Source organism: Ahaetulla prasina, chromosome 5, assembly GCF_028640845.1.
Source record: "Ahaetulla prasina isolate Xishuangbanna chromosome 5, ASM2864084v1, whole genome shotgun sequence".
In the NCBI taxonomy this organism is placed as follows: domain Eukaryota; kingdom Metazoa; phylum Chordata; class Lepidosauria; order Squamata; family Colubridae; genus Ahaetulla; species Ahaetulla prasina.
This window is the reverse complement of record NC_080543.1, coordinates 56,909,406-56,929,418: the sequence shown is the minus strand read 5'-3', so window position 1 is coordinate 56,929,418 and position 20,013 is coordinate 56,909,406. Positions and strand designations below refer to the sequence as shown.

Below are 20,013 nucleotides of genomic sequence, written 5' to 3'. Positions count from 1 at the left end.
TCTATTATCCATTAAAATAAATGCTTAAAGAAGTTATATACAGGTAGTCCTCAACTTACAACTGTAATTGAGCCCGCAATTATGGTTGTAAGTAGTGACAGTCATTAAGCAGGTGATCACATGACCACGTCTGACTTTTCAACCTTTTTTGTAGAGCTCATAAAGCAAATGCTGTTGTTAGTAAATGAACCCATTGTTCGTTATGGGGGTGTTTTACTGGAAACTGAATAAAGATGCTGGTTTCTGGCAAATCTGTAGATTGTGGTCACATATCGTGGGACACTGTAAATTGTCAAAAATGCAGATTAGTTGCCAAGTTCCCAAAATGTGATCTCATGACCATGCGTGGGACAGCCATCAGAATTTCCAGTATGGGTCATAAGTTTTTCATAGTTTCAACTGGTCACTAAGTGACCAATCATAAGTAGAAGATACCTGTATTTTCTTCAGACTCATGCAGAACATGGTAATATGTTGGACTACTTTAGGAGAAACTTACTTGGTCCAAAATATTTCTAATTCATTTTCAAGGTATCATTCATTTTTGTTTTAGATACAAGCCAATAACCTTAAATATTCAATTTGTAGTACACATATTTAGATTGGGGAAACAAACAGATGGGAAAAGGAGAATGCATCCGTAAAAAGTTTTTTCATAATGTTTTTAGTTTCCTGTGTAACTTCCTTTAAAAATTGTTAAAAGCTTAAGGTAAATAAATAAATCCTCCTTTAAAATTTAATAATTTTCAAGGTATGTATGACCCTCGAAGTCATATTAAATTTATGTTTAAAATAATTTAAAAGGATTAATTAAGAACAGGACTAAGGAATGAAACAATCAGGAACTAGCAATGCAATCCTTAACTTTTTTTTTATTAGTGAAGTAAAACAAACAAAAGGAGAAATAATGCATCAATTATAATGTAGTAAGAAACTACATAGTTATTTTGATTAAAATAAAATAAACATAAAGGGGGGAGAAAAAATTAGATTCATGTGATAAATAAAATTAATTCAGTCAGTTGTGGTGCAATTCGTAACTCAGAAGTAATAAAAGAAAATACTTTGTTCTTTAAAAATTGAGAAGATGTTAGATATTTCCAAATTCTCTATTGGAAATCTGGGAGCAGCATTCTGGATTCAGAAAGCCAAGCAGCTAGGTATTATACACCTCATCATATTTTAATCAATGGCGATATGCAATAAATTCAATTGGGAAATTGTATGTATCATTAAGTGTACTATTGTCACGTAACTGTTTTTTAAATACATTTTAGGGGCTCAGTATGAACTTCATGCTGCAACTGAAACTACTCCTAGCGTGGTGGTCCATGTGTGTGAAAGCAATGAGGAACTTCAGTCAGAAGAAACAATGAAAGTAGTCAAGAAACCAAAGCCAAAAATTATTAAAACTAGACGGCCAGACTATTCTCCAACTAATCAAAGCTGAAGTATATAAAGTTCTCAGTTCCAAACTGACATGCTCAAGGAGACTTTGAAGAGATAGCAGGTCACACTTTGATGACGCTAGAGGTGGACGCAGAAATTGTTATGTAAAGATCCTTTTCAGAAAGGGAAGTTATCATTTGCTAGTTGAATGAGACAGATTCCTGTATGAACTTTCTGAATGGTTGTCTTGGAGAATAATCAAACTGGGGCATTGGGAGCAGAAGTTTATACTTTGAATTTAGGGAATTACTCAGATACTCCAGATATCTGAAATTAGCACGATGCCTTCCCTGTTAATGTATTCATTATGTGATAAATTCCTCTAATTCATGAGACAATTATATTGTATTTCTAAAATACAGTCACTAGTGAACACATTGGAATCAATGAGTCATATAAATAAGTGTATTAGGAATTTCAGCTGGGGTAAAGCATCTGAAAATATAGCAAAATGTTTTAAACATGAAGTAACAAATTGTTAGTCATTTTCCATATTGGATTTTTGTGCATGCATATAGACCTAAAAAAGTAAACTTGTTCAATTTGATCTGTACTTTTAATTTATGTTAAAAAATTATCTCAAATATTCAGCTTTCTTTCTGAATTGTTTGGTTTTTTAGTAGGGACAGACTTTTAGTGTAACACCCTTAAGCTTAGTGAAATAATGTTTCTTAATGTTAATTGGCAAATGTATGGTTTTGTATGAAATGTATAAAATGTCTGTGCATACTTTCAATGGATGAATTGCTTTAAATTATTCTAAAAACAATTATTTATATTGGTTTAAGTTACCTTGACTTCTTTATTGACTAGAAGTAAAAGGAATTGCAAATACTGTTACAGTTTGCTCAACAGTTGAGAGGATATAAGCTTGTATTGTCCTAGTCACACATGTATACATTTATAATTGTTGTTGTTAAGTGTTGTTAAAGTTATTTGAGTATATTTACCTTGTTAAGAAACATGAATTCTGGCATTTGAGAAGATATAGTGCCTTTTTTCTCCTCATGAATTTCAAAAGAGATTGTTGCAACAATTGAATGCTTATTTCATTCCCATCCCCACTCCAGTGGCAGTAACTGTTTGATAGAAATATATTCTGCTTAAATATCATCAACTAAATCAGAGATTTTCAAACTTTCTTGACTCATAGGGCCATTAGCATTTCAGTAATTTTTTCATGGCAGCTCCATAGACGACAGGAAATGTTTTAACAATTTCATTTATTAAATAGGTTCAAACAGTAAGATTTTATGTCCTAACAACTTAATAATCATTTGAAAAAAAATACACATAAATTCCAAGGGTTTTTAAAATTATTCTTAAATAACCACAATTAATTAGTGTGTGTTAATTAATACACAATTAATACACAATTAATTAGTGTATGTTTGGGCACACAACTTCTCAAATCTTGGAATCAGATTGGACACCTCCACTCTCATTTCCTATTCTATATTGATTTTCACACAATAACTGCTTTTTTCATAGCAAATGCCAAAAAAAAATAGCTTCACAAAGATTGGATGTTGCAAACCCCAACTTTGCAAATAAATGGAGCAAAAATTTAAAATATTGCATGATGCTCCTCTGAGTTTGTTAATTGCACACAGCTTGGGAACTGTTGAACTAAACTATAATTCCAAGTCCTACATTCAAAGTCACAGTGCTTTTCCTTAATACAGTACATTGTGGTATACTTTACTCCTTGTTACTTACCTACTTACTTACTTACTTACTTACTTACTTACTTACTTACTTACTTACTTTATTAGGGCTGTGCAAATTACAGAAATGATTCAAACCTATGCCATTATAGCATCTTTCTGCTGGTTTTTTTTTTTAAAGTAACTCACTTTATTTAATTCTTGCATGTGAGCCTAAAAAGCAATGTGGCTGCTTTAAGAATCACATTATTGTTGCTAAATCAATCCTTTAAAATAGCCATTTTGTTGCAGGTCTCTACAGAAGCCTGAAAAAAAGATTGTTTTTCTGAATAGTAGATGCAGACTTTGTACAAAATCTGAAATATTTCTTCCAAATTATTATTGAAGTTTGCACTTTAGACCAATTAGCTATCACTGAAAGCCAAACTATTTTTGTACCATATTGTCAAAAAACCCTCAACTGCCAAGTGGCATCACATTGTAAATGTTTCTAGGTTCCTTTGAGAATCAATTCTCAAGTGGATTTAAAAAGCCTTAAAAAAACACATTTTACAATCTCCTGATTAGGAAAAAGTGTTTTTTCAGCCTTTTTATTTTCAGGCTGCTGATATTTTTTTTAAAAATTCCGGGTTAGGTTTTGTTGTTTTGTTTTGTTTTGTTTATAGATGTCAATAGGAGACATGTTGAAAAGAAGCTATTCTTTAGTTACAAAAAATGATATGAGGGTTTTCCACTGTAAGTTTTTATACCCACAAATAGCCAATCTCTAATAAATAGCTTTATAACATCAGCTGTACAGAATGGCTTATATTTTAATAATCTAGTTTTGCCCTATGTACTTGATAAATCTTTGTTAAATGTATGCTGAAAGCTCTGAGAACTAGAAGATATCAATTGTTCATATTTCACCAAAATGTTAAACATGCTAAGTGTACTGTATATATTGATCAGAATGTGGAACTTCACATCTCTGTGCCTGAATTTACCCATTCAGAGTAAGGCATCTGTAATGGTGCAGGATATGGAACTCTTGAATAGGTATACTCCAGTGCTTTGCTTCTGTTTTGTGTAACTTAATTGATTAAAAAATTATGGAGAGAGTCCTTTGTTCTTGCCAAATATTACACTCGAGAAAATATACTTTTTGAATTTAGGGTCTTTATTGTTTTCATTACATTTGGAACTAAGATTCCGCACAAAAATAACTAGAGAAACATGGCTTCCTTAGTTGTCACTAATATTTATACGAAGAATCTTACATAAATTAGAATATAAAATTAAATTTATAAGCAGTTGTTAAAAATATATCAAGCATTAAGTTTTCAGAATTTTATTTAATATGTCCCATGTTTATTATTTGCATGGCAGGTAATAAGAATTATTTGGAATACCTCTCTTGTCCTGCAGAGAGTGCTAAATACCCAATAATATAGCATTAATTGCTACAATAAGCTGGAGAAACTAACCTGCTAAGAATCCTAATTAAAAATAAACTACTTGTGCAAAAGCAACTTGCATAAACTTTTGAGATTGCTTAGAACATTCCATTTGACCTAGAAAACTCAGAACAAATGCATGATAAATTCCATTATGATGCATATTAAAATGTATTTTACCATCCCTGTCTTATTCCAAGGAAGTGGATAACCATGCACATTATGATTCCTATTACACATGCCACTGAATTATTAAACTTAATATTTAATAATATTTTGATAGCATGCGTAAAACATCAATTGTCCAGTTTTATCAGGTGACATTTTCTCACAAAAATGCTAAGCACCCTAAAAGTGCTACATTTGATTTATTTGATTTTTCTCCTCTTTTTAAGGAAAAATAGTGTTCTATATTTGCTCAGATGAGAAAGAATACATTTGTATCGTACCCTTTTTATCTGTTTACTGTGACTCAATCCTGGAAAAATAAAATAATTATTTTTGCTGACTTTTATAGTTGTTGAGTCCAGTCAGAACCAGGGCTATAATACACTGATAGATCTTCAACACTAACTCATCCTGCCTGGGGAATTCTGGAAATTGAAGTCCATATATCTTAAAGTTGCCAAGGTTGAGAAACACTGCTGCAAATACTAGTTCATACAGTATGTAAAGTATAAGTTGGATAAAATAATAGCAACAACAATAGCATTTAGACTTATATACCGCTTCACAGTGCTTTACAGCCTTCTCTAGGTGGTTTACAGCAGGGGTCACCAACCTTTCGGACCTCAGGGACCACTAAATTCATAATTTTAAATCCCGTGGACCACTAATATGATCTGCTTAATGACCGGCTGGGTGGGCATGGTTAAGTGTCATGTGACTGGGTGGGTGTGGCCAACTTGATGTTACTCATGTCAAGTGGCACCTTGCCAGCCTCTTCTCGCCCCTCTCCTTCCAGCCACTCCTTGCCTGCCTTCCCGGGCTCTTTAGGGCCCCAACAGGAAGCAATTGTTGGAGCTAAGCAGCCATCATGAGAAAGAGTTGGCAAAACAGCTCAGTTCAAATTGGATCTGCAGCTTTTGTCCCATCACCGTGAAGGGGCAAAAGCTGCAAGCAGTGGACCAATTTACATACCTTGGCAGCATCTTCTCCCATGCAGTGACAATTGACATTGCAGTCAACTGCAGAATTGCCAAGGCAAGCTCTGCATTTGACAGAATACTGATCAACGTGTGGGACCGCCATGGAAGAAGCCTTGCTACAAAGCTCAAAGTCTACTGAGCAGTAGTGCTAACTACACTGATGTATGCCAGTGAGACTTGGACTGTATACAGGAGGCACGCTAGGCAACTGAACCACTTCCACACAACCAGAGGATCCAGTGGCAGGACAAGGTGCCAGACACAGAAGTCCTCTCCAGAGTAGGCCTGCCATCAGTTCACACCCTGCTGATGAAAGCCCAGACACCCTGGGCAGGCCATGTTGCAAGGATGCCAGACTAAACAGCTCCTCTATGGTGAGCTGTCTCAAGGAAAGCGATCGCATGGGAGGGGCAAAGAAAGTGATATAAAGACACATTGAAAGCCTCCTTCAAGTCCCTGGATATCGACACCACTTCCTGGGAAACCCTGGCACAAGATTGATCAACATGGCACACACTGATCCACCAAGGCTGCCAGACATCAGAGGACAGAAGAACAACCATAACACAAGAGAAGCGAAAACTCCGCAAAGCCAGAGTTCCAAATGCTGCAACAATGGTGCCCACACATGTCTGCCCAACATGTGGCAGAACATTTCATGCCCATATAGGCCTTACCAGCCACCTGCTAACACATCGTGGATAGCAGAGAACCTGTTAGATGTCAACGTCCTCCTCCTCATCATTATTCCCTTAGTCCAGTGATGTGTCAAAGGAATGGGAATATCTTATATTTTGAGAAGCAACGTCTTTCCTTGGCTTGCAACCAACATCTTGACAGAATGTCCACTTTTCATTCTGTTAATGTTGAAGCTGCATGCTTCATGCAACATTGGATCTTTCCAAGTGAGATCCAAGATTAATGTTGGTTTCAAGTCTTCTATCATATGTACAGGTAGTCCTTGACTTACGATCACAATTGAGCCCAGAGTTTATGCTGCTAAGTGAGATATATAAGAATTTTGCCCCATTTTACAACTTTTCTTGCCACAGTTGTTAAGTGAATCTGTGCAGTTGTTAAATTAGTAACACGGTTGTTAAGTAAATCTGGCTTTCCCATTGACTTTACTTGTCAGAAGGTTGCAAAAAAAAATGATCACATGACCCCTGGACATTGCAACCATCATAAATATGAACCACTTGTTAAGCATCTGAATGTAAATCATGTGATCACTGGGATGCTGCAACAGTCATAAATGTGAAAAATGGTCATAAGTCACTTTTTCCAGTGTTGGTCACTAAATGAACTGTCATAAGTCGAGGACTGCCTGTATTGCTATGAAAGGAAAAAATGACTTTCAGGTTTTCCATTATTGCATTCATGAGCCAGGCAGGTCAGACTTGACAACACTGCTTTGTTTTGATGCAGTTCCTATTTCCTAATAACTAGCATAATTTATTTATTTTATTTTATTTATTTATTTTGTCAAACACATACTAAACAATATATATAAGTATAAGCATGAAATAAACACACAAAATGAATACAACTAAAGGGAACATTAGAACAGGAACGGTAGGCACGCTGGTGCTCTTATGCACGCCCCTTACAGAGCTCTTAGGAATGGGGTGAAGTCAACAGTAGACAGTCTTAGGTTAAAGTTTTGGGGATTTTGGGATGAGACCACAGAGTCTGGGAGTGCATTCCAGGCATTAACAACTCTGTTACTGAAGTCATATTTTCTGCAATCGAGATTGGAACGGTTCACTTTAAGTTTGAATCTATTGTGTGCTCGTGTATTGTAGTGATTGAAGCTGAAGTAGTCTTCGACAGGAAGGACATTGCAGCAGATGATTTTATGAGTTATGCTCAGGTCATGCCGAAGGCGGCGTAGTTCTAAATTTTCTAAACCCAAAATTTCAAGTTGCATCAAATTTCTGGCGGCATAAGGTATTTTGCTGCGATCAGAGAAGTGAAGGACTCTTCTTGTGAAATATATCTGGACACGTTCAATTGTATTAATGTCAGATATGCAGTGTGGGTTCCAGACAGATGAGCTGTAATCGAGAATTAGTCTAGCAAATGTTTTGTATATGCTCTGGTTAGTAGTGTAATCTTTCCGGAGAAGAAGCTACGCAAGATTAGGTTTACAACTCTTAATGCCTTTTTGGCGATGTAGTTACAGTGGGCTTTGGCACTTAGATCATTTGATATGAGAACTCCAAGGTCTTTGACAGAGTGAGGGTCATCTACAAGGTCATGTCCACCTAGCTTGTATTTAGTGTTCTGATTCTTTTTTCCAATAACCCTAACCCTAACCCTTCCTGTTAAAGACTACTTCAGCTTCAATCACAACAATAAAAGAACAAATAGATTTAAACTTAATATTAACCGCTTCAATCTTGATTGCAGAAAATATGACTTCTGTAACAGAGTTATTAATACTTGGAACACACTACCTGACTCTGTGGTCTCTTCTCAAAATCCCAAAAGCTTTTAACTAAAAACTGTCTACTATTGACCTCACCCCATTCCTAAGAGGTCTGTAAGGGGTGTGCATAAGAGCACAAACGTGCCTACTGTTCCTGTCCTATTGTTTCCTTTCATTATATCCAATTAATATAGTTATTACATACTTATGCTTATATATTATACAGTTATTTTCATGCTTATGCTTATATATACTGTTGTGACAAAATAAAAAAATAAAAAATAAAGACAGAGCATTTGTTGGTTGAGATTTGGAGTTGCCAAATTTTTGATCATTCTGACACAAAGTCAAGGTCTTTTTGAAGGATAGCAGCATTGTTGGTAGTGTTAAATAGTTTAACATCATCGGCGAAGAGAACGCAGTTATTTATAATATGGTCACAGAGGTCATTAATGTATAATATGAAGAGTGTTGCTCCTAGAATGCTGCCTTGGGACACCACTATTAACAGGAGCAGGATTTGATAGGGCACTGCCTATTTTGACCACTTGTTGCCTGTTTGACAGGAACACAGTTATCCAATTATGGAGGGGTCCGGAGATGCCGTAGGATTTTAGTTTTAGAAATAGTTTGTGTACCACTGAATCAAAGGCTTTACAGAAGTCTATGTAAATTGCATCTATTGCTTTGCCCTGATCAAGATTTGTAGTCCATATATTTTTGCAGTGAAGAAGTTGTAAATTACAGGATAATTTTTTTCTGAAACCAAATTGTTTATTAGTGAGTAGGTTGTTTGTTTCTAGATGGAGGGTAGTGGATTGGTTGATGATTGATTCCATTACTTTGCAGGTGATGCAGCATAAAGAGATTGGTCTGTAATTTTCAACTAGGCTAGGGTCTCCTTTTTTGAAGACAGGGATGATCGTGGCTAGTGACCATAGATTGAAAAGGGAGCTAGTTCTGAAGGATTTTTCAAAGATTATGTTTAGGGGTTCTGCAATAACAGTGGAAAGCTTTTTTAAGAAGTATGCACATAGTCCATCAGGTCCAATAGATAGAGATGGTTTCAATCTACTTAGTGCCTTTTCAACATTATCTTCTGTGAAATCTATTTATGTTAGATCGTTGTGATCATTATTGGTACGACTGGGGAATGTTGGGCATGAGCCATTACTGTTAGCAAAGACTGAGCCAAAGAATGTGTTAAAGAGGTTTGCTTTAACTGCTTCATCATTGCATTCTTTACTATTAGATTCTTTTAGGGGTGGGATGGATCTCGAGTCTTTATGTTTGTTGTTTACAAAATTATAGAAAGCACGATTGGATTTTGGGCACAGAAGGTCTTCTTCTTGTTTGATGTGGTAATTGGTGCATTCAATCCTTATTTGATAACATATATTTTTGTAGCGGCTTTTAAAGTTAGCTAGATAGCCAGTTTTGTTTTTTCCCCAGAGGGATTTTTTTTGGGATTGGAGCTTTTTTATTGATATGGGTAATTTGTTTTTCCTGATTTTGGTGGTGATTTGTGGTACATATAGTTTAATAACTCTATTGACTTCAAGCAAGAAAACATTATAGTGATCTTCGGCAGTGATACAGTTAGAGAATAGAATTTGCCAGTCAAGAGATGAGAGGTCGGTGTCTATAAGATCATAGTTGGCTTTTTTGAAGTTGTAGTTTGGTATCCCATTATTATGGAGATTTTTATAAGGGCGTATATTGAGACAAAAGTCTATCATGCTGTGGTCACTGTTGGAAAAGGGTTCTTTTATTTGTAGTCCATAAATTGAGTTTAAGTTGTTGCAGAAGATGAGGTCAAGGCAGTTGTTGAGTCTAGTGTTGTTAGTTACTAGTTGATCAAGACCTAGATTTGTAACAGCATTGTACAGGGTTGTATGGATGAGTTCAGTTGTACATTCGTTTGTTTTCCAATTAATAAGAGATAGGTTGAGGTCACCCAGAAAGATGAGAGGATAAGGGCAAGAGGCAGTCCATGTTAGTAGTGTGGTTAACATGTTCGCATGTGCAATGTCATAGTCGGGAGCTCTGTAGCATAGTAAGAAGCGAAGTGTGATGTTAAAGGACAGTTCGCAGATGATAGTTTCTGGAAGAGCAAGTTTATGTGCAACTTTAATATTTTTTAGTTTTAGTGACTTTTTGTAAAAGATAGCTACTCCACCTCCCCTGCGGGTTTTGCAGTCCGACCGGAAAACATGATACTCTCTTTCTGAGATGATGGAGTCAGGGAGGGATAAATTCAGCCATGTATCACAGTAAATATAATGTCAAATGTAAGTATTTAATAAGAGGAGAAATTCAGGCATTTTGTTTATAATGCTTCTTGCATTTATCAGTTTGCATTTAAGTTCAGTAGTGGTTGGTATAGAGGAAATAAGGGGCGTGCGTACCTAGTTTTGGATGCCGGCTGGTTGAATTGTAGAAATTATTTCAAGAAGACGGTTATGATTTCAACCATTGACTAATGTTGATTTGGTTAAGGAAGCCTGACTACTTCATGGTTATTTGGACTCTTTATTTTATGCAAGTTAATAACAGATTAACAGAGTTGGAAGGGACCTTGCAGATCATTTAGTAGTCCAACACCCTGCTGAAGCAGGAGACCCTAGCCCTCTACCTAGGATCAAACCGCAACCTCCTGATTGTGAGGCAAGCGTTCCACCTCTAGGCCACAGCAGCTCCATTTTCCACCAACCTTTTTCCTCAAGAAATGCTAGGGGCAATATGTTATGTATATATTCTTTCCCCCACAACAAATGGGAAATGCTATATGCATACATGAAATTGCCATTAATTGCCAAAACAGATTATCCAGAGTTAGAAATGTCTCTGATAGCATTCAAAATGGCAAGTTTAAAACTGGGCTTATTATGGCAATCTTGAATTTTTAACTCGTTTGAGTGTGAGAACTGAAAAACTAATTGAGCTTTTAGTCACATTCGCAAACCATCATGATGTAAAATTATGACAAGTGAAGGGGGGAATATTATATTGGTGGGTTTCAAAAAATTTTACTACCAGTTCTGTGGGTGTGGCTTGGTGGGTATGGCATAGCTTGGTGGGCATGGCAGGGGAAGGATTCTATAAAATCTCCATTCCCTCCCCACTCCAGGGGAAGGTTACTGCAAAACCCCCATTTCCTCCCGAGCAGCTGGGACTTGGGAGGCAGAGAATAGATGGGGACGGGGCCAGTCAGAATGTTTACTACTGGTTCTCCAGAACTGGTCAGAACTTGCTGAAACCCACCTTTGGAATATTATCCTTTGAATGCACCCCGTATATATATTTGGATCCCAACATTTCACACAACTGTGTAAGTTACTGCATTTGCATGAGGTCATCAGCTTACCGTACATATTCAGGCATTTGCCCCCTTGCAAGTCCCCATGTCTGCACTAGTTGTGCCTGGTGAATTGTACACCAGTTCAATTCTGTGAGAAACTGACTGTAGTGTTTGCATACTTTGTTAGTTCAAGACAAGATTAATAGAAAGTAATCTCTTGATTATAGTCCCTGTTTGTTTCAACATTGACTTTGGTTTTTGCAAACAAATCCCACCTCAAAAGTAAAGGGGTTGCTTTTGATAAATTAAATAATTTTTATTGGCTCCATATCAAAAACTATAAATGGTATGTATATTTGTATAAACCTTTAAAAATAGAAATTAATCCTTTCTGTAAGAAAGATCTTTTGATTTTGAAAAGCTGATTTTTTAGCATCAGAAGACTCTTCTATTTCTCATGCGTCAATTATGCATTTATTTCAATTTGGATTTTTCCCCTTTGAACTCTGCTTTTTAAAAAACTATGATGTTAACTAAATGTATAGAAAGGGTATCCATTTTCTTTTTTTCTTTTCCTCTTTTTCTTTTAAAACACATTAATTGCTTCATTGCAGAATACAAATAATACATTGTAGAACACAAATAATAACTACTGTAATCCAGTGTCTATATACAAGTAGCCCTCGACTTATGACCACAACTGAGCCCAAAGTTTCCACTGCTAAGTGAATCTGTGCAGTTGTTAAGATAGTAACACAGTTGTAAAGTGAATCTGGCTTTCCCATTGACTTTGCTTGTCATAAGGTTGCAAAATGTGATCACATGACCCCAGGACACTGCAACCATTATAAATATGAATCAGTTGTCCCGCATCCAAATTTTGATCACGTGAACACGAAAATGCTGCAATAGTTGTAAAGTGTGAAAATGGTCATAGGCCACTTTTTTCAGTGTCACTATAACTTTGAATGGTCACTAAAAGTTGTAAATCAAGGACTATCTAATAAAAATTAAAATGTGACAATTAAAAAATTAAAATATAAATTTCCAAATAGCAAATGTGTGTCAATGCTAAATATAATTTCTAAAATATACATGAACATAGAGTTGCTTAAATTTTAGCTGATGCTTAGTGTGACATTAATAAGAAGTTGCAAACTCATGAATTATTTTGTAACATGAAAATAATTTATTTTTTTAATACTAAAACGTTGCTGCTGATTCTTTAAAGTTTTGCATCTGTTTTACTTTGCAGTTTTAATTTTTTCTGCCTCTACATCGTATCTAAGTAAGAGTTTACATATATACTCTATAAATGTTGGTTTTATATATGCATTTTGAATTCTGTCATATTTCTTAGTGTCCCTCCATCTTATTTAACATCAGATTTTATCCTTGTAAATCAGCCCAGGTATGAATCAGCCTTCATTAAGTAACTCTTGTTATATACTTAGCCTTGGACTCTGGATGGTCTATATTTGCACATGCTGTTTCTGACCCCCAAAAAAAGTTTTAACCAAATTTCATTTCCTATACAGCATATTCCTAATATTGAATTAACCAAATGTTGTCTAACATGCTTTAGGTGCCACCATTTACTGTAATTCTCATTGTCTCAAAGACCCACTTTTGAAAAGCGTGAAAACCTTTCAAAAAACTATATTATATTATGCAAGCACTTTAATGTTAAACTGAAACTATAGAACTTTTACCAGTCTTTGAAATTAATATAACAGCACAAATCAAACAAAATTGCATAAATCTCATTCTTTGGGTAGAAAGGATGAGTTTGAGGATGTTAATTCTGGGTGTTATTATTATTATGATTAATCTTCAATTCGATTCACAGTCTGGGACTGGTAAAAACGTAACAGTGCAAGGCATCACCTGATATTGCAATATCAATGAAGCAGATTTATTACTAGTAGTAGTAGTAGAACAATGTGAAATCATTTTAGTCAGTTCTTTAGCTGCTGTTGACTTTCATTCTCATCAAGTTCTTTTCAAGAACCCAAGAAATGTTGTAGTAGTATATTGGGGTAGTATATGTGCAGATCCAAGCAGTGTGGCCTTTTGTGGTTGACAGACATAAATTTTATCAATGCACAGATTTTCTATATGCCATCCAGGTATGGTTTAAGCCGTAATTGTTCATTTTCAATTTTTAGATCTTGATACCTTGTAATCGTCTCCAGTTCTTTCTCTTTTCTATTCTACCATCCTATGGTATTACCACATCAATTATTTATATTTTCTTCTTTTCAGCCACAGTTAAAACTGGTATGTTAAGACTTTATCAGTCTATATTTGGAAATCCCATAATATTTTAACCTGCTCATTTTCAACTACTTTTTCAACTATATGTTCTCAGTTTTTCATCACTGATATTTGATAAATTTTAAGGACAGTCCAGTGAATTATTTTGGTGAATGTGTTTTTATAATCAGTTTGTGTAATCTACTGTTTCATCTTGTTTCTTTGCACTTTGAATCATTTGATTTTTCAGTTCTCGCTTTGATTGCATTAGTTCTAATAGCTTGCTCTTGAGCAGCCAAAATCAAGCCTTCAGCTTTTTGTTTTTTTTTAATGTTCTAGTTAAGCCATTACCGGCTTTTAGCTTTATTTGTCAGTGTTCCAGAAAACCCCTCCTGTAGAAAGGACTCCGAAGCTTCCACACGCTGCCATTATTCACATTCCCTTAACACCTTTATAGAAATTGACCAGGTCAATAATATAATTGACAATTATATTAAATAATTAAATTATATGCCAATTTCTGAAGTTCAGATCTATCATTCTTTGTATATCATGATTTTTCAATTGTCAAGACAAATAATAGATCTGTTCTGGAATGCTATCTGTTTCCTTTATTAAATGTGCATGTATACATGCAAAAATTCTGGTGGCCATTTTTACTCTCCCCACCAAATGAGCAACAAAAAAAACATTTTTTCTTTTTCTTTGTTTTACACTTTCCCATTTCCCCTTCCCCCTTTCTTCTTTTTCTCTTTGCACTTTTCACTTTAATTTTTCTTTTTCATATTTTCTTAAATTGTATTAGTTTTTTTACCTTTGTACTTTAAAACATTAATAAAAATTATTATAAAAATTCAAAATAGTGAAAAAATACACTTTTTTCCTCAGTGTTGCTCTCTAGAAAAAGCTCTCCTCACAAATATACTTGTGGCAGTTTAAGCACACATCAGTGATGTAAGATGAATGGAAACCACTGAAACTCTAAAAATTAAAACAACATTTTGCATGCCAAATTTCCTGGCTTTACTTCATCACTTCTTGAGTAATTCAGAAGATTCCAATTTGAAACTCTAAGCTAGGAATGTTTTGTATATGGAAATTTTAATGCAAGTTTAATTATACATTGCGATAGAATAATACAGCTTCAATATATAGGTCAGAAGATTTCTTCCTTCATATTTTTGTGGTCCTCTGTTGCTACAGTCACCTGTGCAGAAAGCCTTACACATTTGCTTGCTTAAATCTTGTACAGTTCTTTAAATATTAGATAGAAAGAAGTTTTATATTAATCTTATTATCCTAATGTAAAGTAATGAATTATGAAATGTACAGAAGCAATTCAACTCAAAAGCCACTTAGAGAGCAGTAAAGAAGACTTTTAAAGATATTAGTTCCTTGATAAATCATCTGACATCAAACTGCTCTATTGCTATTTAGCCTAATTTTATGTTGTATTTTATAATGGCCAATCTAGAATGTCTGGCTCATTCTAGACTTTCGCAGTCCAGAATGAAGTAATGTAATCTATGACCTCAGGTTGCACCTCTAAGAAAATGAGGGAAGGTGTGCTTTTTTCAATTTTTTGAAAGCTGCTTACTTACTCAAGTGATCTCAGCATCATTCAAGACCTCAGTAGATATGGTGGTGGCTCTCATAGTAAGACGGATTTTCTTTTTGAACTGGAGTTGTATTGTTGTGCAAGGGTGGCAATTGACACAGAAAAATAAGACAGACTTTTATGCTTTTTTATGATATACCTGTAGAATGACAATATTTACAATAGGTATTTGCAGTGGTGTATGCAACACAATACTACTATTCATCTGATGTCAAGCTTTCTCCTAAATAGCCTCCCAGAGACTATTCTCTAGCTCTCCTGCTTTCTTTTCATTTCCCCCCCCCATCTCCCTTCCCCTTTCTGGAGGGAGAGTAAAAAGAAAGGAACGGATTGGAATTTATTGCTGTGTGCTCACCATGACTTGAATTTCTCCTGGATCTGCTCAGCCAAACACCTTACTGTTTCTGTTCTGGGAAAGAACCTCTTTCGGGGTCTTTTGCCCAGTCCTTCCCCAGAGACCAGGGCTTCTCACCCTGGTGAAGCCACTAGCTGCATCCAACCAGATCCCTCCTTTCCATTCTTGTGGAGTCCCCTTCTTCTAGATATGCCATCCATGTACCTTTTTTCTTTCTTTCCAAGCAAGAACCTTCCCAACCAACAACACTCAATTCCTCTCTTCCACTTTTCTTTCCAGCCATTCCATTCAGTCTGTTTTGTCCATATTTTTATCTCCTCTCCCCTCCTTCTCTCTCTCTCCCTCCCTCCCTCCCTTTTTCTCTGCCAGGCTGTACTAATGGGACTCAATTTACCCGCCCTGGCTAGCAGCCAGGTCAGCTCATCATGCCTCATGGCAGTGCATCTGTCCTTCAGGGCCAGAATTGAGCTTCTTCCCCCCCCCCCTTTAACTCATTCCAGTGGCTGGCGAATGCCAACAGAATAGCAGCCAAGCCAGGCCACTAAAATCCATATGTCACAATGGAAGTGTTTACTGAGGAAGCAGAGTCATCCAAGTTGTGTCATAATAATCTGTGATTATTATGCAAATATAATCATCCTGTAGCAAGTGCACACGTGCTTCCCAAACATGCCAGCTCATGGAGTCTATTGTCTAAGGAAGGAAAATCAGTTCCATTTGCACGAGTCATAGAATTACAGAGCAGGAAAAGACTCCAAAGACAACCTAGGGCAACTGCTCACCCTGAGGGAATGGCTACTTTAGCTGCTTCCAGAATATCATTGATCTGCTCTTGGTAATTTCATGAAAAATATTTGCACTTGGCACTTCAATAAACAGGAAACAGCTTTTTGATGAACTCGGACCAGCTCTTCCAGAAAAAAAAATGTGGCCTAGCTGTTTGCATGTTTATCAAAGGGCAGATGATTTGGGGATTATACAATTAAGACAATCCAAGATTGACTATATCAAAGAATGAAGACTCTCTGTAAAGCAGAGAAGCACCCTATACAACAACATATATATTTTGAACCTACTATGGGTAACTCTGCCAGAATCTTGTGCATGTTTATTGGGCCATCTATAATCAGAAGAAACAATTTTCTATACAGGTGTTCCTTGACTTATAACCATTCATTTAGTGACCAACGTTACAACAGTAATGAAAAAAGTGACATGACCATTTTTTTCATATTTAGGACCATTGCAATATCTCCATGGTCACGTGATCAAAATGTTTGGCAACTGGCATGTATATATGAAGGTTTGCTGTATGCTGGAGTCATGAGATCACTTTTTGCGACCATCTGACAAGCAAAGTCAATGGGGAAGCCAGATTCACTTAACAACTGTGATACTAATTTAATAACTGCAGTGATTCATTTAATAATTGTGGCAAGAAATGCCGTAAAATGAGGCAAAAATGACTTCACATCTGTCTTGCTTAGCAATGAAAATCTGGGGTTCAACTATGGTTGTAAAGTCAAGGACTACCTGTACAAACTTTTACTGTATATTCAATACACAGTCTTTGAGGTTCTCCCTCCCCTGGATTTTGATTGTGTGTGCCTCCTTCAATAATTTTAGAAAAAAGTGCTTTTAAGCTAAATTTCAGAGAACATAATTTGGAATTCTAGTATGATAGTTATCCCATTGCCCCTATATTTTCTTTTCCTCAGTAAATTCCTTTTTATATCTATAAATTTAATGTTATTAGTTTTACAAGGGAATAAGTTTACCATGTACAATGATATCTACACCAAATGATTCCAAAATGACACTTTTGCAAATGCAGAATTACATGCCTATATCTCAACTTCTGAGACCAGTATAAAGGCTATACACCACATGTTATCATTTCATACCGACACTTATACCCAGTTCCTTTTATAGATGCCCTTGCCTGTATGCAAGGCTGTATGCTTAAAAGGCAATCCCTTGTGTTTCCAGATTGGCCCAAAGTAAAATAAAAGCAACTTTCTATTTTTCTACAGATTGGTTGAAGGGGGAAGTCCCAGATAGAAGACTTCAGAACCCACCCACCCCAATTGGGAAGATCAGGGAATATTAGAAGTTAAAATCTAACCAATGGCAGCCTACCATAATTACATTTTACTTGGGAATCCTGGGAAGAATGTTTTTAAATTATCCATCCTCCTAGTTTGAATCCAAAGTGCTGCATAATACAAGTAGACAGATACCTCTGAACAACAATATGATTCCCACCATTGAACTTCTTATAATATTTGCAGCCACAGACTTCTGTTGATGTTTTTTTTAACTGCGCGTTAATGTTAGAAAAACATTATGAAGTCCAACATGGTCAGCTAAAGACTGAGACAAGACTAATCACAGACAAAAACTACTGGATAATAAAATAAAGTAAGCACAGAAAGAAAGAACAAAAACTACCTGTTCTGGTGCCCATGTTCCTGAATGATGCCAAGATAAACCGGTCAGGAATTCACCCAAATGGAAATGTAATTCCCATTGTGGAGAGGTGAATGATCAATGAGAACATTTCTGAATGGTTGCAAGTACACAAAGATTTTGTGATGTTCAACACTGGCCACACTTAAGGAACATTTGGTATTCTCAAAATCACAGACGAAGTTCTGAAAAGTAATTAATTTATTCCAGAACTGAAACAAGTTTTTTTTAAAAAACCACACATGAGGAATTAGAATGACACATGAAACTATGAATGTTTCATGAATGTTACTATAGCAGGGGGAATCATCTATAAAATATAATAAACATAAACCAGCAATATCTAACAACAATAAAGTTTGAATTTCTGAACTGGAATGAGTATGAGTCTTTCTTTCATTTCACCAAAACAATTAGTAAATCAGAAAATAAAACTAAGAGGATCCATCCAGATTTTAGAAATTGTTGATAGGGGTATCCATCACAGAGAGAGATGATAGGAAAGGAGAAAGACAAAGAAAGAAAAAAGGAAAACCACTTCTCCTTCCTGGTCTGAAGAGAGAAGAACAAAAAGTCTGCTCAGAATACAAGGCTGATTGCAAATTAATAAACTGTAATGAGAAACAGATTTTCCCCAATGGTTTTTTAGGAATAAACAAATATGGCTGCATCAGGAAGCCTTGGTATATTTAAATTGATCAGGGATGGGCTTCAAAAACTTTAGCAAAGGGTTCTCTACCCAGTTGCTGGCTGGGCATGGCCATGATGGGAGTGGCCCAGTTGGCCTCCTGCATTACAGGGGCGGCTTTTTGCCCCCTCCAAGCTCCGGAGGCTCTCCTTGAGCCTCCAGGAAGGCAAAAACAGCCTCCCCAGGCTCTGGAGACCCTCTGGAGGCTGGAAACGGGCCCATTTCCAGCCTTCCTGAACTTCTGGTAGGCCCGTTTTTTGCCCTCCCCAATTGTCTGCATGCACCCTGCACTGACCTGCATCCAAAACAGGCCACATGGGGACTCCTGCGAGGGGCAGGGGGCAGCCAGGAGTGGGATTTGGGGGTTCTCCGAACTGCACCGAATCTTGGCTAGGGGTTCTCCTGAACCCCTGCGAACCCCCAGCAGCCCACCCCTGAAACTGATAGATTATTCAACTATTTAAAGATTTTTGAAGTACAGAAGTTGTGACTGTATACTAAGTTACTTATAAAACCAACTTTACAGCCTTTGGGTTTAAATAAGAAGTTTCAAGTCAATGTAGAGAATATTTAGTGACTACTTTTATGGCTTTTGCTTTCAGCAATGTAAAGTATTAAAAGTAGAGCTCACAAAAGGAGCTTGCAGAAACCCCAGACTATGCTTTTGGTAATGGAGGAGATTCTCCTGTGCCTTTGCCGAAGTGAAATTGAGCCTTTTCTTTCAATTGCTACTATTTTTAACAAAATGCGTGGGAGTTTCCCAATGGACAGGTTTAGTACATCAAATGAAAACAATACTGATTTTTATAAGGCCTAACAGAAGGAAAAAAGGGTGGGAAAAATGAGGATGGAGAGAAAAAAGCGATTCTCAAGTGCTAGTATTTTATAATGAGAAGGATACACTCCAGGGACAAAAAAAATCTGATGAAAATGGTCTTTCAACAGGGTTGATAGATTGGCTAATGTCAATATAATTTTCCTCTGAGCTGATGAAATAGTTGTCGCCTACTGACAGTGGAAGTTTGTTGTACATTTCTCCCCATAACATTGCAAGTTGAAATTCAAAGCAGGGCCAAGGTAAAGCTTTTCCACAACTGGAAATTAGATCTGTCAGTCATAAAATGATAATCCTCTTCTCTCCTCCTACCCAATCTAGCATTTTCTTTATACAGGAAGCTGAGGGGAAGGGAAACCT

General features: G+C 36.2%; 2 protein-coding genes across 4 annotated transcripts in view; one reads left to right on the top strand and one right to left on the bottom strand.

Annotated features, from left to right (window-relative positions):
* RCAN1 (regulator of calcineurin 1) overlaps positions 1-4,216 on the top strand; it is a 28,751-nt gene extending 24,535 nt beyond the window's left edge. For all 3 annotated transcript variants that reach the window (XM_058185089.1, XM_058185091.1, XM_058185090.1), the window contains exon 4: positions 1,278-4,216. In XM_058185089.1, the coding sequence (XP_058041072.1) occupies positions 1,278-1,450 (173 nt within the window). In that variant the 3' untranslated portion in view covers positions 1,451-4,216. The remainder of the gene's footprint in view (positions 1-1,277) is intronic.
* Positions 1-20,013, bottom strand: part of CLIC6 (chloride intracellular channel 6) — a 98,312-nt gene that overhangs the window by 64,020 nt on the left and 14,279 nt on the right. The gene's annotated exons all lie outside the window — the stretch shown is intronic.